This window comes from Eleutherodactylus coqui, chromosome 1 (assembly GCF_035609145.1).
Source record: "Eleutherodactylus coqui strain aEleCoq1 chromosome 1, aEleCoq1.hap1, whole genome shotgun sequence".
Taxonomy (NCBI): domain Eukaryota; kingdom Metazoa; phylum Chordata; class Amphibia; order Anura; family Eleutherodactylidae; genus Eleutherodactylus; species Eleutherodactylus coqui.
Genome location: NC_089837.1, coordinates 181,432,440 through 181,450,205, shown reverse-complemented (window position 1 = coordinate 181,450,205; position 17,766 = coordinate 181,432,440). Strand labels below are relative to the sequence as shown.

The window sequence follows — 17,766 nt, the reverse complement described above, 5'->3', positions numbered from 1 at the left end:
AGTTCCACCGTGTGGGCACGTCGCACAGCAGTCGGTGCACTGGCAGATTAAAGCGATGTTGCAGGGTGCACAGGGTGGCAGCGTCCGTGTGGGACTTGCGGAAATGTGCGCAGAGCCGGCGCACCTTTACGAGCAGGTCTGACAAGCGTGGGTAGCTTTTCAGAAAGCGCTGAACCACCAAATTAAAGACGTGGGCCAGGCATGGCATGTGCGTGAGGCTGCCGAGCCGCCGAGCCGCCACCAGGTTACGCCCGTTGTCACACACGACCATGCCCGGTTGGAGGCTCAGTGGCGCAAGCCAACGGTCCGTCTGCTCTGTCAGACCCTGCAGCAGTTCGTGGGCCGTGTGCCTCCTATCTCCTAAGCTGAGTAGTTTCAGCACGGCCTGCTGACGCTTGCCCACCGCTGTGCTGCCACGCCGCGCGACACCGACTGCTGGCGACGTCCTGCTGCTGCTGACACATCTAGATTGCGAGACAGAGGTTGAGGAGGAGGAGGAGGAGGAGGGTGCTTTAGTGGAAGAAGCATACACCGCCGCAGATACCACCACCGAGCTGGGGCCCGCAATTCTGGGGGTGGGTAGGACGTGAGCGGTCCCAGGCTCTGACTCTGTCCCAGCCTCCACTAAATTCACCCAATGTGCCGTCAGGGAGATGTAGTGGCCCTGCCCGCCTGTGCTTGTCCACGTGTCCGTAGTTAAGTGGACCTTGCCACTAACCGCATTGGTGAGGGCGCGTACAATGTTGCGGGAGACGTGGTCGTGCAGGGCTGGGACGGCACATCGGGAAAAGTAGTGGCGACTGGGAACTGAGTAGCGCGGGGCCGCCGCCTCCATCATAGCTTTGAAGGACTCCGTTTCCACAACCCTATACGGCAGCATCTCAAGGCTGATAAATTTGGCTATGTGGACGGTTAACGATTGAGCGTGCGGGTGTGTGGTGGCGTACTTGCGCTTGCGCTCCAACACTTGCGCTAGCGACGGCTGGACTGTGCGGTGCGAGACATTGGTGGATGGGGCCGAGGACAGCGGAGGTGAGGCTGTGGGTGCAAGCCATGAGACGGTTGTGCCTGTGTCCTGAGAGGGAGGTTGGATCTCAGTGGCAGGTTGGGGCACAGGGGGAGAGGCAGCGGTGCAAACCGGAGGCGGTGAACGGCCTTCGTCCCACCTTGTGGGGTGCTTGGCCATCATATGTCTGCGCATGCTGGTGGTGGTCAGGCTGTTGGTGGTGGCTCCCCGGCTGATCTTGGCGCGACAAAGGTTGCACACCACTGTTCGTCGGTCGTCAGGCGTCTCTGTGAAAAACTGCCAGACCTTAGAGCACCTCGGCCTCTGCAGGGTGGCATGGCGCGAGGGTGTGCTTTGGGAAACACTTGGTGGATTATTCGGTCTGGCCCTGCCTCTACCCCTGGCCACCGCACTGCCTCTTGCAACCTGCCCTGCTGATGCCCTTGCCTCCCCCTTTGAAGACCTGTCCTGAGTAGGCGTTGCACACCAGGTGGGGTCAGTCACCTCATCGTCCTGCTGCTCTTCCTCCGAATCCTCTGTGCGCTGCTCCCTTGGACTTACTGCCCTTACTACTACCTCACTGCAAGACAACTGTGTCTCATCATCATCGTCCTCCCCACCCACAGAAAGTTCTTGAGACAGTTGGCGGAAGTCCCCAGCCTCTTCCCCCGGACCCCGGGAACTTTCGAATGGTTGGGCATCAGTGATGATAAACTCCTCTGGTGGGAGAGGAACCACTCCTGCCCAATCTAAAGCAGGGGCCCGAGAACAGTTCCTGGGAGTGTTCCCGCTCCTGAGCAGGTGTCATTGTAGTGGAGTGAGGAGGCTGGGAGGAAGGAGGAGCAGCAGACAGAGGATTCGGATTTGCAGCACTGGACGGCGCAGAACTGTGGGTGGATGAAAGCTTGCTCGAAGCACTTTCTGCCATCCGGGACAGGACCTGCTCACACTGCTCATTTTCTAATAAAGGTCTCCCGCGTGGACCCATTAATTGGGCGATGAATGTGGGGACGCCAGAAACGTGCCTCTCTCCTAATCGCGCAGCAGTCGGCTGCGACACACCTGGATCAGGAGCTCGGCCTGTGCCCACACCCTCACTTGGCCCTCCGCGTCCTCGGCCACGTCCACGTCCACGTCCTCTAGTCTTACCCCTACCCCTCAGCATGCTGTATTACCAGTGATTTGATTTCCCAGGCAGGAAATAAATTGGCGCAAGCCTGCAGGCCAAATATAATGTTTTCGCTTTTTTGCAAACGGAAGACCCCACTGCGTGTATTCAATGAACAAGAAGTTTAATATCTGTGGTGTGGCCCTCAAAAAGTGTCACACAAGTATAGTGTAGCAGAGTTATTAACTCTAGCAGAGCAGGTATTTGCCAGTCAGGAAAGACAATGGCGCTAGGCTGCAGTAAAGCGTAGCTGGTTGCGTCTGATTTTTGTACGTAGTACACGCAGCACACACGTACACGCAGACCTTAGGACTGACACAGGCAGGCCAAATATAATTTCTTTTCCTTTTTAGCTTAGGGAAGCACCCACTGCGTATATTCAATGAACAAGAAGTTTAATATCTGTGGTGTGGCCCTCAAAAAGTGTCACACAACTATAGTGTAGCAGAGTTATTAACTCTAGCAGAGCAGGTATTTGCCAGTCAGGAAAGACAATGGCGCTAGGCTGCAGTAAAGCGTAGCTGGTTGCGTCTGATTTTTGTACGTAGTACACGCAGCACACACGTACACGCAGACCTTAGGACTGACACAGGCAGACCAAATATAATTTCTTTTCCTTTTTAGCTTAGGGAAGCACCCACTGCGTATATTCAATGAACAAGAAGTTTAATATCTGTGGTGTGGCCCTCAAAAAGTGTCACACAACTATAGTGTAGCAGAGTTATTAACTCTAGCAGAGCAGGTATTTGCCAGTCAGGAAAGACAATGGCGCTAGGCTGCAGTAAAGCGTAGCTGGTTGTGTCTGATTTTTGTACGTAGTACACGCAGCACACACGTACACGCAGACCTTAGGACTGACACAGGCAGGCCAAATATAATTTCTTTTTCTTTTTAGCAAAGGGAAGACCCCACTGCGTATATTCAATGAACAAGAAGTTTAATATCTGTGGTGTGGCCCTCAAAAAGTGTCACACAACTATAGTGTAGCAGAGTTATTAACTCTAGCAGAGCAGGTATTTGGCAGTCAGGAAAGACAATGGCGCTAGGCTGCAGTAAAGCGTAGCTGGTTGCGTCTGATTTTTGTACGTAGTACACGCAGCACACACGTACACGCAGACCTTAGGACTGACACAGGCAGGCCAAATATAATTTCTTTTCCTTTTTAGCTTAGGGAAGCACCCACTGCGTATATTCAAGGAACAAGAAGTTTAATATCTGTGGTGTGGCCCTCAAAAAGTGTCACACAACTATAGTGTAGCAGAGTTATTAACTCTAGCAGAGCAGGTATTTGCCAGTCAGGAAAGACAATGGCGCTAGGCTGCAGTAAAGCGTAGCTGGTTGCGTCTGATTTTTGTACGTAGTACACGCAGCACACACGTACACGCAGACCTTAGGACTGACACAGGCAGGCCAAATATAATTTCTTTTCCTTTTTAGCAAAGGGAAGACCCCACTGCGTGTATTCAATGAATAATAAATGTCTTCTGGCCCTGCCTACACAATTCTATCCCTGTAGTATTAATGCCGGGTGCAATGCTCTGCACAGCCGGTTTTGAGAAAAAAAAAAAAATGCAACACTGCTAACAGCAGCCTGGACAGTACTGCACACGGATAGAAGTGGCCCTAGAAAGGACCGTTGGGGTTCTTGAAGCCTACACTAACTCCTAACACTCTCCCTGCCTAACCCCCACTTCTGTCCCTATTGCTGGGCGCAATGCTCTGCAGATCCAATTTTGGACAAAAAAAAAAAAATTACTGTGCTAACACAGTACTGCACACTAGTAGATGTGGCCCTGAGAAGGGCCGTTGGGGTTCTTGAAGCCTACACTGACTCCTAACGCTCTCCCTACAGCAGCACCAGCAGCAGCACTTTCCCTCAGCTAAGTCACAAGGCATGTGTGGCGAGCCGCGGGAGGGGCCGATTTATATACTCGGGTGACACCTGATCGCCCCAGCCACTCACTGCAGGGGGGTGGTATAGGGCTTGAACGTCACAGGGGGAAGTTGTAATGCTTTCCCTGTCTTTCAATTGGCCAGAAAAGCGCGCAAACGTCTCAGAGAGGAAACTGAAAGTAACCGGAACACCGCGTGGTGCTCGTTACGAGTAACGAGCATCCCGAACACCCTAATATTCGCACGAATATCAAGCTCGGACGAGTACGTTCGCTCATCTCTAGACATTACCCTTTAATATATCCAAATGAAAGGTATCCACTAGCCTGTTTTGGAGTGAGGTATAAGTCAAAGAGACCAAAAAAGCTATCCTTGTGCTACTTAGATCACAGAGCAAAAAGATATTGAAAATTATGACTTACTTCATTGAGGGGGTTTGGACCATAGCCAACTCCCCCTCAAGTCCAGGTCAGCCGAAATATAATGAAGAAGGTGATGGCACAATCTTCATCCAAGTGGTTTAATAGTAATATACATATATGTATACGCTGCCTGTGTATTACAATTAAGCCATTATATGTATATACTGCCTGTGTATTACTATTAAACCACTTGGATGAAGATTGTGCCATCACCTTCCTTCGTTATATTTCGGCTGACCTGGACTTGAGGGGGAGTTGGCTATGGCCCAAAGCCCCCTCAGTGAAGTAAGTCATAATTTTCAGTATCTCTTTCCTCTATGATCTGAGTAATACAAGGATAGCTTTTTTTGGTCTCTTTGACTTACTTCACTATATTCCACCAAGCACTAATCGACCTCAGATCTCCCTCCTATGCTGCTCTCCTGAAGTCTACCATCTAAACAGGATCCATCATGAGGATGTTATACTGCAATCCTTGGACCATAGGTGTGGAGTCCTGTCAACCTGGACAGGCTCCATACCAAGTGAGTCCCTTATATTTCTTAATAGCTAACATAGTACCAGTACTCTATATAATATATACTTTGATATATTATATATTTCTATCTCCTCCTTTGAGCGCGGGTATAACACTATAAACTAGCCTGTTTTGGGAAGATAAGCATTTCTAAATATCATTTTTAAGTTGTGTTCCCATCCTGGACTTTTATATGGGACTTTGATAGATACAGGTTCCACCTCCACAACTCAGCTATTTCAAGATCCAAGCCTGATCATACCTGGCTTGGCTGTATGCAAGGACCTGGGGTGGTTGGGTGTTATGGGACCAGCAGAGTTGGCTGTATTATGTTGTTTTCATAACTCCAATAGAAGTGAATGGAGTTACAGAAACTGCATACTCTGTTTACACAGCCTCTAAGTTAAAGAAACAGCATAGCTTGCTGTGACACACAATTTGCGTGTCTTCAATTCACTTCTATGGGAGTTTCGAAAAAACAGCTTAGTGCAACCCAATCAGCTCTTTCCACCCTGACCACATAGTACAGAGCAATATTTTCATATTGGTCATTTTCGACTGAGATGGGAATACTCATTTAAGCACTTTGCAGTATTTTTTATTAGATCTAGAAAGTTATAGTGTTGTTAATAGACTGCATGACACCAAGGGCAGCCAATTGCCGAATGATCACTTTGAAACATCTGGAGTGATCATTGAGAAGGGGCGCTATGATCTCATTATGGATATTCATCTTCAAAGTCATTATGCAGTCATTATACAAACTAAAAGAGAATGGGTACACAGTGGGCAAGAAACACCAGTGCCAAGTTAGACTTGGCCATTCAGCATCAGACAGGATTCTTTATTGTTTCCAAATGTCATTTATTTTTATGTTACCTAATCTAAAAGATCTGTAAAATCATTAGTGGCATTGAGCAGTAAAAAAATGCTGCATTGTAAGATTCCAGATGCTCCATTTGTCAAGTGCTATGCACAATTATTTACAAGTACAGAATACCTTTTTTTCAATTTACTTTATTTTTTTTTTATAGGAGGAAAATCCGTCCGGCATCAGAGTTTCACATCCAAGAAATGAGAAAATATGTCTGAAGATTCCCTGCCACTTGTTACTGACACAAATAACTTTTTCACTTGTGTTGGGGAACTTTGGCCTTCCAGTCACATAAGCGCGTTGTTCAGTTGATCTGACATTTTTTAGGCAGTAGTTGCACACAGACTCTAGTACTTACAGGGGCACAAAGGCCCCTCTGCCACACATGGCAATGCCGTTATAATAAATGGCACATGCTACCAGGGGGTTTTGTTACAGATTTTACAATGGGGCTCAACAGCTTAAAGTAACACCTCTGGTTGAGTAGCCTACTTCCCAACAGACCTATACTTTGTTAGAGAATATAACACACTCGACCCCTTCTGAGATCCATGTGGCAGTGTTTATACATGACTTTGTGAAACAAGAAGTAAAGAGAAAAAATGACCAATCTAAACCTATGTCAGCTGCCTAAGGGCACGTTCAGACAAGCGCTGTTTCTGCGCTTTTAGCAGCGCACATCATTGTTATCATTATGTGCTCGTCCGGTATTAACCCTTTCCAATCCAATTTGTATCCCGGTTTTCCTAGGGGGCTTACTCTTTTTCTGCCATTAAACAACAGCGTTTTATGCTGGCTAAAGCCAGTACTACATGAGGTGACACGTTCGATAGGCACCGACAGCAGAGAGGCTGGCAATATACAGTAAGAGAACCCCAACGGACGTCTTCCAACATCGGAGCTGTACAGCCTTAAATCATAATGTCTTCACAGGTCAGACAGTGGATTGGAAAGGGTTAACCCCGTGCCTCACGCATATAGGATATAGTTAAAATCATATAAAACCTTAATAATGACATGAAATAGGTAACAAATAACAAATAAGAACAAGGATAGGTACTAACTATATCCTATGTGTGAGGCACAAGGTTAATACCGAACGCGCACATGATGATAATAATGATGATGTGTAGTATGAATCACTGAGTCCAACTGAGTGCGGGGATTTTTTACATATTGGATTCTCCTTTATATACACATAGATAGATATACACACAGAGAACACGGGTTATATATAAAGGTTTTTCTGGCTTTGCCCATCATCCTATCACAAATCTGGATAGATGCAAGAAGTCACGCACAGAGCCTTGCACTTATACATTCTGCAAAGAAAGCTGAGGTTTCAGAAAGGTACTTTGTCTATGTTTTCTGACAGGTCACTATCATTAATATTGCTTTTTCAAAGTTAAGTAGTATTTATTCAGTAACTCCTGAAATCTAATGCACTTTGATAAGATGGGTTACCTGAGCAATGATGTCCAATTCAAAAAGAATTACATATACAGCATGTAAGTGATCAGTAAAATGAAAGAGATGAAATGATATTGACTTACATCTTTTCCCTGAAGACCGACATGACCAGTTTCTCCTTTCTCTCCTTTTTCACCCTTAAAATAAAACATATATAAATAAAACAATTAAGAAATGCGGAACATTACCTAGTTAATATTCATCCCAGTTGACATGGATACATTCATTTTGATGCTTTCTTTAAAAATACATGCAGGTGGTGAATTAAAGATAACATTTTAGTTCATATTTCAGAAGCTATCAAATTATTGAGGATTTGCTACCTTTATAAAGTACATTGCTCTGGTTGAAACCTTATATCCATGGCTATGGATCTGTATTGCGAATGCAAGGTAAGTGTGACATCTATTCTACATACATACTCTTCTCTTAAGACCACTTCCACATGGGCGACTTTATCGCACGATTTTGTCGCTATGCAACAGTGCTACAAATCGCATGTATGTGGAGCCCATGCTTTCCTACGGGGTCTTCCACACGAGTGATGCTTTGTAGCCTGTGACATTGTGAGACTACAATATTGCGGCATGCTCTATACAGCTGTGATTTGCAATTTTTTGTAGCACATGTTTCCCTATGGAGCCTTCCTTTTTGCTGCATCGCACGAAAACACGGTTTTCGTGCGATGTGAAGCACCCTTTACTAGCTGCAGAAAAAAAAAGAATACATCGCCTTAGAAGCACTGTCTGGCTCCGCTGCATCTTCTTTCCAGTTCCCGGCACTGTTCTTCATCACCTCTACTGGCCGGGGATTAAAAAATCCCTGCCTCCTGGAAGAGCTGCCTCTAATTGGCTGAGTGCTGTGACACTTAGCCAATCAGAGCTAGCGCTTGATGAATGTCTGTGATTGGTTCAGCAAGCGCTGGCTCTGATTGCCTAAGCATCACAAAAATCAGCCAATCAGAGGCAGCACTTCCAGAAGACAGGGATTTTTCAATTCCCGGCCAGAAGAGAGGATGAAGAACAGCGCCGTTGACCAGAAAGAAGAAGATTCAGCAGAGCCAGACAGTGCTTTTAAGGTGAGGAGTTTGGGTTTTTTTCTGTAGCTAAGGCTTATTTTCAGGGTAGGGCTTATATCTCTTCCCAAAAATCCATGCAAATGGTGCTACAAAGTTGCACACCTTTGTAGCACCACAAAATCGCGGTATCGCCGTGAGAAAATGCCACGAGTCACCATCTTGGCAAGTCTTCTCTGAAGAGTTTATTGTACCTGCGCCAGTGTCCTTTTCATGTTCAAAAATTAAGGTTACTTGTAACATCACAATGGTAGTGTGCAACATTACAATGCGTCAATGCATAAAGTTGATCTTGTACTATGTCAGAACTCATAAAATATAATTTCCCAGATGTTTGAACATTGAATTATCTGTACTTTTCTCTCATTACATATGGATAAACACAAGGATTTGCAGGCTCGAAAACAATTTGTGCCAACGATATACCATGATTACAAGGACAATTTAGGCAATGTTCCAGATGATGATTAAGAGAAAGATGAAAACATTCTTATTATATAACTTTCAGCCATATCTTCAGCTTTAGACATGTTCCATGTATGTATTACAGTATTCAAACCGTCATTTCAGTGTATACTTTAGGCTTGACAGTTGACAAGTTGTGAAACTTTCAAGTTAAAGTTATCAATTTTCGGTAAAAGTGGACTTTGTTCATTCTATCCCCAAGCCCTTCAATTACTGTCAAGATCAGAGGTATCATATCACTAACACTGATCATTATGCATACATGCATAAGCTGTTTAAGCTCCTTAGGAATCTAAACATTGCTGTAGATAGGGATTTGACTGTCATAATTAGCAGCCATTGTTATGTGACCTGAGTTCTAGATGCACTTGTGATCACTATCTGAAGGGTTCATTGCAGTGGCTTTTTTAAGGCTGGCATCCGGGTTCCGCAGCAATAACCCTCCATAGCATGCTATGTAAAAATGATCCTTCATGCATACGGGCGGAAACCAATTGCGGTTTCCACTCGCGGATGAAAAATTGCAGCATGCTCCATCTTCCTGGAGTTCTCGCACAGACAGCTTCCTTTAAAGTCAATGGAACCCGTTCAACCCGCAGACCATCCACAATTGACATTGTGGCCGGGCCGCTGATTCGGCGGAAAAAGTAGGAGTTTAAAAAAATCTGTACTGCACATGCGATGTGCCATGATGACCATCCGCAGTACAGAAAAGTCAGAAGACAGTTCCGTGCAGATGCCGGCGAGGAAGACGTCAGGTCACCTACCACTGTCAGAGCCGGATTCCGTGTGGGATTTTGCAACCGGAAACCGGACCTGCCTTGTACATGAGGCCTAAGACTGTTAATATGGTTCAAAGATTTTAAAGACCCCTACATGTACACACAGAGGTTGAAAAAAGACACAGGTGCATCAAAGTCAACCTTTATAGGGGTTTTCCAGGGAGACGAAATACTTACATGGACCCACGATGTGTGAACTTCGCCTTCCAACCTGGTTAAGACACCGGGTCATGTGTTATGGCCCCTCTCTCTGTGCCCATTACATCCTCAGAGGGGCTGAGTGTTTAGCTTATCTTGATAACTAAGCAGTCCACTTCTCTGTTATGGCCATTGCAGAAAGAGAAGGGTGCAGCCTTAGTTAATAAAATGAGTGAATTGTCAGCTCCCTTTATGATGTGAACTGTGGGGAAACTTGGCAGTAGGTGTTCTCCTTTCCTGCAGTTCCAGCACTAGAGTTAGAGGCATTCTTTGTAACCGCTCTCCACTCTGGCCAAAAGATGAGATTCCGGAACAGAGCGCCGCCCCAACCCAATTAAGTCAGAAAAGGCTTTTTGAAAAAAATGTTTTTTCTAAACTGGAAACTTTTCTAAGATATGCTATAATTAGTCTTGATCCCATGGGTCTGAGTATTGACAGCACTGGATATGCTACTTTTCTCTGATTTCTACTTCGTTGAGAGGTTTTAAAATGATACCGATGATGCCACCGTACGGTACAGAGGGATGGAGAAGGACCTGCTGCTTTTTATCACATTTTAAACATAGAAAAATAGCACAACTTAAAAAATAGTTGGTTGAGTAAGAAAAGATTTATGTTCTTTAATATAAATATATGTAAAAAATGAAAATAATATTATGGTTCTATTCACACTAGAGTTAGGGCTGTTCCTATTGAAGCCATGGCAGCTGTGATGGATCAGTTTTTAAACAGATCTCAAAGAATACTAATAGATCACATTGACTTATATTGGGGTCTATTAAGTTACCATTAGGGCTTTGGTATATTTCACAACAAGAATAGCACTGCAGACTAGGCTATTACTGCTGTCAAAAAGCAACAGAACCCAGGAAGAAGACAAATAACACCAGTGTGAACAGAGCATAAATTATGAAAAGAATCTAAAAATGAAAACCTAGAGACATTTCAGAAAGGGTACTTTTTATTCTATTTTATTTCTCTGCATTAAAATTTTCCTACTGGGACATTGTTTTGCTGTTCCATTCAGTCGCAATTTAATCATCAGTAAATTTTGTGCCATCATGTTTTATCTTTGGGGAATGAGACAGATAGAGCCTTTTATGTGTGAATGGAAAATATATGTAAGTATGGCCATTTGTCTGATGTATAATGTGTACATGGAGGATTAATAGATTTAGAAATGCTTAATTTTTATTCCTTTTTCATGTTTAATTTGTATTTCTATTTTCTTATAAACATTTTGTGCACTTGGATTTTTAGAATGCTTTATATGTGAACTGCCACTAGAGGGGGCTTCAGCTGGAAGATCTAATACTAGACCTATGTCTCTGCTTTATACCCAAAATTTAACTGATAACTTCACTGGTATTTTCTTCCAGAAGTCCAATAAAGCATCTGAGGAAAGGCACCTGATCCCTACTTCAGAGCTGATCAACATAGCAACATAGTGGCCTTTTCAATCAGTGGGGATGTTTTGTGCGCACATGTGAACATGCCCTGTGTGCAAAAAAGGACAGTTCTATGCTCCAATACATGAATCTACCTCGTTCACTGTGCAAATACTTTGTGTTGAGGCGTGAGCAATTGTGCATACGGTCATCTGAAGAAGGCCGAAGTGTCACTTCTGTGAATACATGTATGTGTCATGTGAGTTTTTCTATGTGTCTGTATTTGAATCTGTAATGTTTGTACACATTTGTGTACATGTATGCATATATATATATATGTGCATGTGTGTATCTATGTGTATGTACAGTATTTCTATGTCTTATGTGCAAGTATGAATGTGTGTATTCTTGTGTGTGATTTCATATGTATGTGTGTTTAAGGGCAAAAACAGATGGCTGTATGCGGAACTAGACTCGCCGCTACGAAGCATAGTTGCACATGAATGGGTTGTTCTTTTTTTCTTCTTAAGCCATTCAACTCTGCAGTATAGTGCGAATTTGCAAAAAAACAGCGGGAAGATGGGTCATGCCCTATCTTTCCCGTAAGTAATATTAACTACGTGCAGGAAAGATAGGGCTAGTCCTATCTTTTCTCATCTGTACTATTAACGGGCAAGAATACCGCTACAGAAAACAAAACCATTGAAGTCAATGGTTTTGTTTTGTCCCATTACACAGCTGTGATTTTCCCATCCGCATAAGGCTGGCTCCACATGGGCGGGAAAATTGCGCGATTTTCGCCTGCTGCAATAGTGAGTAAGGCCTCTTTGACAACGGCTACAAAATCTTGCAACAAAATCATTGCTACAAAACGCATGTATATGAAGCTCATGGTTTCCAATGGGTTCTTTCACATGAGATGTTTTGTAGCCTGAAAGAACCCATTGGAAACCATGGGCTTCACATACATGTGTTTTGTAGCGAGATTTTGTAGTCTGTGTAAAAGAGGCCTTACGGTACAAAAACACGCCCATGTATCTAAGCCCTCATGGTACAAGTTATAATGTAAGGCCTCATTCAGACATCTTCATTGCAAATGCATTTCATTGATCTCCTTTGTTAACGCTGACCGTTAATCATTATTATTTCTGTACAAGAAGTGAATCATGCTGATAATTTGTGAGGGTAAATGGCCCTTCAATGAGGCATAGTCAGGCTTAGTGCCAGGGTGGCTAGAGTTATAAGTACAGCCCTGGAGGTTGTGTCCTTACACCGACTGTATAGATGTGTAGCTTAAAGGGGTTGTCCCGCGCCGAAACTGTTTTTCTTTTAATTCAATAGGCCCCCCGTTCGGCGTGAGACAAACCCAAGGGATGGGTTAAAAAAAAAAAGGTTTAGTACTTACCCGAATCCCCGCACTGCGGCGACTTCTTACTTACCTTACCAAGATGGCCGCCGGGATCTTCACCCACGATGCACCGCGGGTCTTCTCCCATGGTGCACCGTGGGCTCTGTGCGGTCCATTGCCGATTCCAGCCTCCTGATTGGCTGGAATCGGCACACGTGATGGGGCGGAGCTACGAGGACCAGCTCTCTGGCACGAGCGGCCCCATTCACCAGGGAGAAGACCGGACTGCGCAAGTGCGTCTAATTGGGCGATTAGACGCTGAAATTAGATGGCACCATGGCGACGGGGACGCTAGCAACGGAACAGGTAAGTGAATAACTTCTGTATGGCTCATAATTAATGCACGATGTACATTACAAAGTGCATTAATATGGCCATACAGAAGTGCTGAACCCCACTTGCTTTCGTGGGACAACCCCTTTAAAGCAGTTTCATCATTATAAAAACTTTTTCAGCAGCTGGTCCAGTTCTGTAATAAAAAATAGATCATATTCAACCTCTCCTCGGACCCCCGAAAGCAAATCTGAGCGGCTCACATTGCCCTGGCGTCAGATTTCAGGTAGACAGCTGGGCTGAAGCCTGTGGCCACAGCGTCTTCATTAGCACTCCTGGCATCAGTACTCATATCCTGGGAGCCATGATGACAGGAGTTTGGTGACGTGAAGCTACGGCCTCTGATCGGTTGCACCTATTAAAAGCTTCCCCCTGGCCGTCTATCTGGAAGCCGGGGCAATGTGAGCCGGAGAAGTGAATATGATATATTTTTTATTTTATACTGGGCCCAACTGCTGGAAAAGTTTTTATAGTCATGATAAAAACCCCTTAAAGGTTTCCTACCGGCCCTGTAAGGTATTTTTATGCTTTCCTCTCAAGAGCCATAATTTTTTTATATTTCCATTGACATAACGTATGGGGTCTTGTTTTTTGCAGAATGAATTGTATATTTTAATGGTAGAATTTAATGCACCATCTAATGTTAGGAAAACTTAAAAAATGTTTAAGTGAGATGAAATGGGAAAGAAAATGCAGTTGTTCAAGGGTTTTGCTTTTGCGGCATTCATGATGTGGTAAAAATATGTCAACTTTATTCTATGGGTCAGTGCATTTTTTGACTGCATCATGTGGAGAAAGGGGTGCCGAACTCAATCATTGCCCTTGCTACACTTTTGCACTAAGTATTAACCAACAAAAGGGTTCATCCAATAATCACTGTATTTCCTGCTATATAAAATAAATACTTTACTAATGTGTAAATTAGACAATGCATCATCACAATGTAATTGCATGAACCACACAGAACAAATTTCAATACACTATATTCAATAGAGATACTCTCTGTATTACTTATATTTGCTTTGCTATAGTGGCATTGCAGTCTTGACTGAATTAGGATTATGGAAGGGGACTCAGGTGTAACCTATATTTCAATGAACCCAGAATATATCAGAATCTCAAAGAGCTACCTGAGTCTTATTTGTACCAGAAATGTAAAAAGCATTTTATTAAACTGCAAGCATAGCAAGGCTACATTGTATCTAGGACAATCGTATTTCTTGTGGGAGTCAGGAATTCCTAGTAAATTGATGACAGAAATATCAAACATAATTGCTTGTTTACAAGCTGAAAATTTTTAAATTTAGCATAACTAAGTAGCCGCATGTGTTGTTTGGCTCTTGTGGATATGTGAGAGAAATGATTGACAAAATGTAAAGGTACAGTAAATCTAGGCACACTGCTACAAAAAAGAACATAAAGCTATGTACATTTTTGCCCTTTTTTAATCAATGTGTTTATGGAATTAAAGATTTTTTTGTAATTGGTTTTCATCAAAAACTTCTGATTGTTTGATTTTATGCTTGCATTGTTATCCAAGGAACTGAAGACCAAAGGACTGAAATCTTAGCAAATTCTGTCAGTCAGAGTACGCTCCTCCCCTAGTCTGCTACTGTGAATGCACATTCTCTGACTTTTCACTGAGCTACCACAGAGGACTGTATGACACTGTTGGTGGATAGTGGAGGAGATCATAAGGAAAGAGAGCAGAGAAAGGTACTATTACAGAGGGCTGTAATTCACCCAGGTAAATCTGCTTTTATCAGCAGTGACAAGGAACAGGATCAGTTGCTACTGAGGGAGGATGAGAGATGGCTGTGTAGTATTGAGTGGGTGTGGTTATGCTACACAGTCACTGAAAGAGGAGAGAGTAGGGAGAGCTGAATTAGTGCATATTCAGGAGAGAGACCAGCTGATCAGTGCTGGGACTGCCCCTAAGCCAGAAATTATAATGCAGGAGAGCCTAAAAACCAAGCATGAGACTTTTTTAATGCATGAAAAGGAAAATGTTATGCAAACAAGTGCATGCCATTTTCTGCAGGGACTTAGTAAGAGCTGTGTATTGACTTTTCATGCACAAAGGTTTTCATAGCCGTCAAGGAATTTATGAATGCTTTCAAATTAGTTATTACTAGTTGTTTGAGCCTATACACTCTGACTCTCTCATCAATGAAGCCAGTGTAAAACTGTGAAGGAACACATCAAGTTAACTGCAAGAGTAACACTCTTTTGTCAATTTATTCATAAATATTCAGGCGGAATAAAAAAGGACTAGCACAATAAGAGAAGAAATGTTTCAGATAGTGATATTGCAAAGACACTGACTTACTAATCCCAATGAAAGGAAGGGTAAAGGGTAGAGATGAGCGAGCATACTCGTCCGAGCTTGATGCTCGTTCGAGTATTAGGGTGCTCGAGATGCTCGTTACTCGAGACGAGCACCACGCGGTACTCGTCTCGATTAAACGAGCACTGACCATTAAATTCCATGGAGCCGGCAATACAGCCGACTCCATTGAAAGCAATGGGATGCCGGCGAGCGCAGGATGAATTTTCGGGAAGGGCTTAAAAATATAAGCCCTTCCCTGAAAATCATCCTAAAATGTGTAAAAAAAAAAAAAAAAAAATTATACTCACCTTTCCGCTGCAGCTGGAGTTCAGCCGCGTCTGGCCAGCAGTTCTCCTGAACTGCTGTGAGTAGTATTCAGCAGGTGGGGACTTAAAATCCCCACCTGCTGAATGAGCTGCCTCTGATTGGTCACAGCCTCACCAATCAGAGGCAGCTCTCACTCACCCATTCATGAATTCATGAATGGGTGAGTGAGTGCTGCCTCTGATTGGCTCAGCACAGGGACCAATCAGGGGCAGCTCTCAGCTGTCATTCAGCTGAGAGCTGCCCCTGATTGCTCCCTGCGCTGAGCCAATCAGAGGCAGCACTCACTCACCCCTTCATGAATTCATGAATGGGTGAGTGAGAGCTGCCTCTGATTGGTGAGGCTGTGACCAATCAGAGGCAGCTCATTCAGCAGGCGGGGATTTTAAATCCCCACCTGCTGAATACTACAGAAAGCAGTTCAGGAGAACTGCTGGCCAGACTCGGCTGAGCTCCGGCTGCAGCGGAAAGGTGAGTATAAATTTTTTTTTTATTTTTACACATTTTAGGATGATTTTCAGGTAAGGGCTTATATTTTTAAGCCCTTCCCGAAAATTCATCCCGCGCTCACCGGCAGCCCATTGCTTTCAATGGAGCCGGCTGTATTGCCGGCTCCATTGAATTCAATGGGCTAACATCGTACTTCTCTGCCACAGCTGTTACAGCTGTGGCAGAGGAGAGCGATCTTTATGCTGACAGTGCGGGGGGGGGGGTCTTAGTCTTGCCACTATTGTGGCTTAATAGTGAGACCTCGGAGTCCGAAATGCAGCCCTGCATGTTGCTCCTCGCCTGCCCTATCCATTTCTGTGTTTTTTACATGACTTTGGTGATTTGCTAAGATTTTCACAAATGAAAACCTTAGCGGAGCACCAGTCATATACAAAAATGCTCGAGCCGCCCATTGACTTCAATAGGGTTCGTTACTCGAAACGAACTCTCGAGCATCACTGAAAGTTTGACTCGAGTAACGAGCACTCGAGCATTTTGGTGCTCACTCATCTCTAGTAAAGGGGTTTTCCAGGATTTAAAAAATGACGTTTAAAAGGCTTAAAATAAATAAAAATTGAATACTCGCCTATCCCAGCCACTTCCCATCCAGCACTGCAGCCCTGATACCCACCTTCTGGAACCCAGAAGAAAAAGCAGGTGGTCATGTGCTGTACACTGTGCATATGACTACTCAGCCACTCACAGACTTTGTCAGCCATAGAAAAATCACACCTGAAGCTTGTGAGTGGCTGAGCAGTCATGTGCACAATGAACGGCACATGACAACCTACGTCTACTTCCAGGTTCCATGTGGTGGGTACCGGGGCTACAGTGCTGGTAGATTAGCAGCTGGGATAGGTGAATAGTCATTTTTGTTGATTTTAAGCCCTTTTAATTTTGTATTTTTTTTAATTCTAATAAAACACCTATAGGGCAGCACTGGAAACAGAAAAGTGACTGCTTTTAGTTTTTGCTTTACGTCCACCACCAGATAAATTAAACCCTTAAAAAACGATTATACCTGCAATTTTAGTGCTGCATCTCTTAGTCTGATTTCACACAGCAGAGAAAATCGCACAAGGTTTGTGTGTTGCGAGTTGCACAAATGTCACACATATATGAGCCCCATTCTTTTGAATGAGGTCATATACATGAGCGATTTTTTTTATCGCATCATGGTGCGGGGAAAAAAATTACGGCATGTCCTAATATTATCTTTGTGCGTTCTCTTGGAACGCGTCGCCCATTGTTTTTAATGGGGTTGGGAAAAGCATTGCACAGCGTGCAAAGGTGCATGCAAGTGAGATGCAAGGTTTCTTATTGAAAAAAAAAAACATATTGCATTTGCGGGAAAATCACACGTTTCATGGCCCGATATTGTGCTTCCCCATATGAAATTAGCCTTAGTATATCTCTCACCCACTGCACGGCTCCCAATCTATTAGTGATAAGATGTTGACAAACGTGATCATGATATTTTGGTTAGAGTATCGTTTGCTTTATGAAGAGATGTGACTTCTCACCTAATTTATTCTTCCTCTTTTCCTCACTCGAAAAATGGCAGCATTGTCCACATACCAATCATTCCTTGCATTCAACGAATAAACAGATGGGCACATTTGCTA

The 17,766-nt window shown here is 44.0% G+C and overlaps 1 protein-coding gene across 7 annotated transcripts in view; it reads right to left on the bottom strand.

Moving 5' to 3' along the window:
* The window catches only part of COL19A1 (collagen type XIX alpha 1 chain), an 859,492-nt gene that overhangs the window by 552,002 nt on the left and 289,724 nt on the right, over positions 1–17,766 (bottom strand). For all 7 annotated transcript variants that reach the window (XM_066604267.1, XM_066604321.1, XM_066604301.1 and 4 more), the window contains one exon: positions 7,434–7,487. In XM_066604267.1, coding sequence (XP_066460364.1) covers positions 7,434–7,487 — 54 coding nt within the window. The remainder of the gene's footprint in view (positions 1–7,433; positions 7,488–17,766) is intronic.